We start from the raw sequence: 6143 nt of genomic DNA on the forward strand, positions 1-6143 counted from the left end.
TGCTTTTTCACACAGGTCTGTGTTAAAGATGACTTAACTCGGCTCACTCCATTATGAACTTACCAGTCTCTTGTACACATATTGAAATAATAATCGCACCGTAAATATTGGAGAAAGAGAAACGAACCAGTTTGTATGGGAGTATATTTAAACGAAATCAATTGACTGCGTGTACAAATTAAATAATGTATATTGTTTCATACATTTTTATTTTAATCTCAAATATTGATATTGAAAGATTAACACATTACATGTGAACAATTATGTCAAATATACATGCATAATATACCGTAGATAACCAGGCAAACTAAATGTGTAACAATTAAGACATTTAAAATATACTTACATCCACTACATTATGTGTTTGATACTTGTATTAGAACACATATATTTCTTCATTTACAGTTATCTTTACATCGATAAGAACATTTATGTACAACTGCGCGAGTTGCTATGCTGCGCACCGAAGATGCAGTGACACTTAGTGCCAATGTTTATGATTATATGTGTTCATATCAAGTTGTTCAAAATCACCCTCAAACAATCCATCAATTGGGCTATTTAAGTGATAAGACAGTGTTGCCTTTTGACTACAGTAGACAACGTGATTGAAAGTCGTTGATCCACACTGATCATTATCTTTTGAATATGAATATAATTTAGATACGAACATATTATTCACGTAGTTCATACCGACTACAAATGAAAGGCTTCAGCCTCAACGGAGAAATCGTTCTTCGAAACACTTTAGAAATTCCCTAGTAGTCAGATATGACCGGTAATTATGATTTATCTCGATCTATGCTTTAAAGTTTACTTTCATGCCGGTTCGTCTAGTGGTCTTTAGAAAAAGAACGCATAATACATGAAACAGCATATGCACTTTTATATATACTTCAACAAATCAAGAAGAAATCCAAGTCAGGATAGTATCGTATTTTATAAAAGCTGACATCTGTATGAAGTTTCTTTTTTCTTTTCTTTTTGGAAAGAATAAAGTATTTTATGTTCTCCTAAAGATATTACAGACATACATACAATCATATATTATACATAGTATTTTAAAGGGGCCTTTTCACAGATTTTGGCATTTTTTAACTTATTCATTAAATTCTTTATATCGATAAATGTAAACATTGGATCGTAAAAGCTCCAGTAAAAAATCAAGAATAAAATTAAAAAAAGGAAAAGAACATTGCCCGGACCAGGTTTCGAACCAGTGACCACTGGAGTCCTGCCAGAGTCCTGAAGTAAAAACGCTTTAGCCTACTGAGCTATTCCGCCGAGTACATATACTAGAAGCATTTTATACCTTATATAAGCAATCTTCGTAGTTTCACAAAATTTAACGACAAAACAAAACTCTCCAAATTATTCAATCGTTTCGCGTTGCAACGCTTTATAATTTTTAGGTTTTAAAATCGTCAAAAGATGCATATAATGGCTATATTAGACCATGGTAAATGTTCAGTATTACTGTTTCCTCACAAATATCATAACTAAAACGAAAATTTGCGATTCTGAAACAACTTTTTTCAATTTTGTCAATTTACCAAAGCGTGAAAAGATCCCTTTAAGAACATGTTTAGATGGGTACAAAACTATTCTTTCCGGAAGATACATTTACAACATAAATTCATGCAAGCATGTTTTTTTTCAGATTATTTTAAGTACAGCTATTGGAGTAGAACATGCATGAAGTTATAAAACATGCATTCATATACAATTTGTACGGTTTTATATTTCTAGCATTATACAAACTAGTTTGCTCATACATATTATAAGACTTTAGTTGTAGGTATGTTTATCTTTTGTATGAAATATATTACACATTCGAAAGGTAACTTAATCGCTGAATTGCATAGCGCCAAATACATAAAAAAATGCAGACTTCATAAAATATTTCTTTATCCGTTCTCAATATTTTAATGTATCTACCCGTATAAATGTATGTCATAAGTAAATCAACTGAGTGATTTGTGTTTATTTATATTTACACATATCGCACTGTATGAAAACGTGATATTGTAAAAGATACGAGCTCGACTCCCACAGTAAGAGCGTTCTTTCGATCTTACCTAAAAAAACACCAAACAGTGGTTCTACCCAGGGCACAAGACTCCAGGGAGCTGTTTCATTAATGGTTGCAGCGCAGTTGCAGTTGCAAGTTGCAAGTTTTTCACATCGATTTGCAACTCTCGAATAAGTGCGTTTCATTAATGCGGTTGCAACTTTTATTAGGTTAAACACAACCTATTCATACAATCGTGACGTCAATTGCGCGCGCGAGCGTCAGACGAACTAAAAATAACATGGCGGCTCGTAGTTCGAATTGGACCAAAGAAGAAACAGAAATTCTTGTAAACGGCTATGTTGCAAACCGAGAGGCGCTGTTCGGAAAATTTTCGAGTACGATTACAAACGAAGAGAAGGAGAAAACGTTTTGTGCCATTTTAGAATCGTAAGTATTGTTTTATGCGAGTTTGTTCATTTGACAGCTGTCAACTGGTTTAGTTGACAGCTGTCAACTATCCACTCGGTGATTCTGTATTCGAAGTTTGTTATTTGTTCAGGGGATGTGTGCAGCTTGGGTTGCATCGGGTACCGTAAATAGCATCTGATTGTACTTTTAACTTGTTTTGAATAATAAATGTTACCTTTAAGTTATTCAAAAACTAGATAGATATAGAGATTGTACAGTCACACCAATAGGGGGTCACTATCGTGTATTTCATGAACAAGTATAATCAAATCTAAAATAATTGTTGCATAGTGTGTCCCTTGGATAAATGTACAATATTACAAATTTGTGAAAAGATGCTCCAACTGTTGATCTGACAGGGGAGATAATGCTGTAAACAGTGATCCTTTATTGGCGATGGTGATTTATATGAGCTGACATGAATTATTGTTTTGTTCATCTAGTATTAATGCTGTGGGAGGCCATGGGAGGTCCATTGAAGACCTCAAAAGTAAATGGAAACAACTTAAGGTAAATTAAAGTAGTATTTTTAGTAGTAATATTGAAGTTCAATAATACATTATGAGGATGAATACTGCTTTATTTTAATTTTGCAAAATGCCTTATTGTGAGGTGTTATATGTTGTTTAAATACAAGAAAAAAGTTATGATAATCTAAATGGTAATGATGATATAAAGTTATGCATACACAATTTTACTTTTTTGGGGTACTGAACCTTGCGTACAGTATAAAATTCCCCTGAATACTGTGTGCCAAACATGGTTTCACCCTCATGTAGATACTCAAATTGACTTGTGTGTCACTAAACAATTACCCAAGTTATGAATTATTCTTTTAGTAAATATGACTATTCAACATTTGCTCATTACTCATATCACTTTTATTAATAATTCTTTTTTCTCAGTGCCGGACTGTTGCAAAGGCACGAAAAAACCATAAAGAAGTACAGAAGACAGGTGGTGGGGAGCCAGTAAAGGGACTCAATACTGTTCAAGAAAAGGTTTGCAAGTTTTATAAAATTTAAATAAAAAATGTGCTGAAGTTTAAGTTTTGTTCAAGCATACTGAAGCAAAATTAAGTCTAAATCTTTGTTAATACAAACAATAAACTGCACAATGATTTTTAGAGATGAACCAGATACTCCTGTTATTCATAAGACACATGATGAATGTATTATATAAAGAATACTCAAACAAATTAGCATGTTACTCTGATAAAACTGTTGTCATGTTCTCTAAGACAAGTATTTAATAATACACTTATTATGCCCCCCATAGGGTGGCATATAGCAATTGAACTGTATGTCTGTCCGTCCGTCAGTCCGTCTGAAAACTTTATCATTGGCCATAACTCGTGCAATATTGACAATAGCACCTTGATATTTGGCATGCATGTGTATATCTCATGGAGCATCACATTTAGAGTGGTGAAAGGTCAAGGTCATCCTTCAAGGTCAAAAGTAAAAAAATACAATCCAAGGGAAGTATTAAGCCTTAAAAGGGAGATAATTTCTAAACCTGCCAAATGATATATTGAAATTTTATTACAAAGCCGCGCAATAGGGGGCATAGTGTTTCTGACAAACACATCTCTTGTTTTAAATAGTTTCATATTTTATCGAAAAGGATTGAAATTTTATCAATTTTTTACATACCAGTATTTACATAATGTAATGTTTGAAACATGTATTACCCGACCATTGTTTGCTTTATCTTTTGTAATAATCATTTGTTGGAATTTATTTTGTAACAGGTACTATTTTTTAACAGGTACTCTCCTGTGTTCCAAAGGTGGTCCTGGATGGGCTGAAAGGGAATGACACCGGACATATAGGTACACATTTTGTTTTGTTTACTGTGTATTTTTATCACTGCAGTAAACAGCAATATTGCAATTTAAACAATTAAGTTGCATCAGTTGGTAGAGCACAATTCTTAGTTAAATTCAGACAATTGCAATTTTCACTATCAACAACATGTAAAGCCACTCACATCTGATTAAACTAGAGCTTTGCCACAGACTTGACGAATACTCCTATATGCCGCATTGACACAGACTATTTTGCATGTTGTCTTAAAAAAAAGCAGATGCCATGTTCAATGTTTAAAACGCACTAAGTGACCCCATGACCTAGTTTGTGACCCAGCATGGCCCATGTTCGAACTTGACCTACACATGAATTAGAGAGCGGACGACTTGTTCAATGTTTAAAACGCACTAAGTTACCCTAGTTTTTGACCCAGCATGATCCATATTCGAACTTGACCTAGACATCATCTAGATACAACTTATGACCAATTTTTTGACAGACCGACAGACAAGCTCACTCCTATATACCCCCCTAAACTTCGTTTGCGTGGGTATAATAAATGCAGTTGATGGCTACTAGCTTACATATGTGCAGTTAGTTTGGTATTCCAGATTAGGAATTATAAGCTGGTTGTATTTTACTGCCATAATAAGACCTTACATTTTTACTTTTATCATCAATTCCATATTGCAGTAAATCCTGAAAATGACAGATTTACAGCTTCACAAACTGATCTCAAGTCACAAGCTGTTGCAGATGAAGGTATTGATCAGCGTATTTCTTTTTGTTATGTTTTTACATTTAAGTTACATGTTAATAACTTCCCATCAAGTATTTCATCAATATCTCATGTGAAAGAAATATTTAGAAATATGGAGATAACATTCATTTTATTGTTTGGCCCTTTTCTTGTTTTCCGTTTGCGGTCATATTTTTTTTATTTTTGACTTTTTATACCTATTAAGCGAAAAAAAAACCAATATATGTGTCTCTGGTTAAAACATGTCAGGTTTTTTTTGGTACTGAACAGTTTTCGTCGACCAACAGTTTTATATACTTTAGTAATTTCAATTTGATAACTGCGTTGAATAATCAATTTCTAAAATAGAATCGATAAATTAAATAGGAAAGAAAACTTCCTTTGCTTGATCCACACTGCATATTCTTCGAGATATGAATGAATACAGTCGATTTTCGGTCGAAACTATAAAATTCAATAACAATTAAAACCATTGCCATCTCTACACCGGAAGTTGTTACCGGATGTTCATACATGTACAACATACGAAATTTGGGTCAGGTTATTCACTACTATAAAAGGAAACAGATTGTTTCATAAATTTCCGAGCAAAAACTTGCCTGTGTGTCAGGAGGTATGGAGTGTCCTCCCTGAGTCCCGCGGGATAAATCCTGCCCAACTATTTCAATCAATTCTTGGGCCGTAGCGCGGTCAACCCGATACCTTGACACAAAGTCCATGTCTCGAACATTCACGAATTGAATGCGAGGACGGAATTGTCTCACATTTCGCCGATTCCGTCGCTGTAAGCGTACATAAGCTTCAATTTCGGCCATTTTACTACCGTCTGCACCACCTTACTGGCAGTTGCAAACGCGCTATACAAATTTGCAACCAGCAGGTGCACGTTGCAACTGCAACTTTTTAATGAAACGGACACAAGGTTGCAAGTTGCAATTATTAGCAAAATTGCAACTGCAACTGCGCTGCAACCGTTAATGAAACGGCCCCCAGAGTATCACTTAATGGGAAACAGACGCAGAACAGAGGTAGAAGGAACAAAAGCTCATCAGCACAACAATCTTAATGGTGTTACGCAACATTATTGGTG

At 34.3% G+C, this 6143-nt stretch overlaps 1 protein-coding gene across 1 annotated transcript; it reads left to right on the forward strand.

Annotated features, from left to right (window-relative positions):
- Window positions 1-2128: 2128 nt before the first annotated feature.
- On the forward strand, window positions 2129-5794 carry LOC127861718 (t-SNARE domain-containing protein 1-like). Its single transcript, XM_052400405.1, has 6 exons — window positions 2129-2461; window positions 2926-2992; window positions 3388-3483; window positions 4253-4316; window positions 4987-5055; window positions 5739-5794. The coding sequence occupies exons 1-6, from the start codon at window positions 2313-2315 to the stop codon at window positions 5792-5794; spliced, it is 501 nt and encodes a 166-aa protein (XP_052256365.1). The 5' UTR covers window positions 2129-2312.
- The last annotated feature ends 349 nt before the right edge of the window (window positions 5795-6143 follow it).

The sequence above is a fragment of the Dreissena polymorpha genome, chromosome 16 (genome assembly GCF_020536995.1).
Source record: "Dreissena polymorpha isolate Duluth1 chromosome 16, UMN_Dpol_1.0, whole genome shotgun sequence".
In the NCBI taxonomy this organism is placed as follows: domain Eukaryota; kingdom Metazoa; phylum Mollusca; class Bivalvia; order Myida; family Dreissenidae; genus Dreissena; species Dreissena polymorpha.

Coding starts and splice junctions, on each gene's coding strand:
- LOC127861718 (XM_052400405.1), top strand. CDS start 2,313: ATGGCGGCTCGTAGTTCGAATTGGACCAAAGAAGAAACAGAAATTCTT. Junction 2,462..2,925: donor TTTTGTGCCATTTTAGAATC/GTAAGTATTGTT, acceptor TTGTTCATCTAG/TATTAATGCTGTGGGAGGCC. Junction 5,056..5,738: donor ACAAGCTGTTGCAGATGAAG/GTATTGATCAGC, acceptor CTTGGGCCGTAG/CGCGGTCAACCCGATACCTT.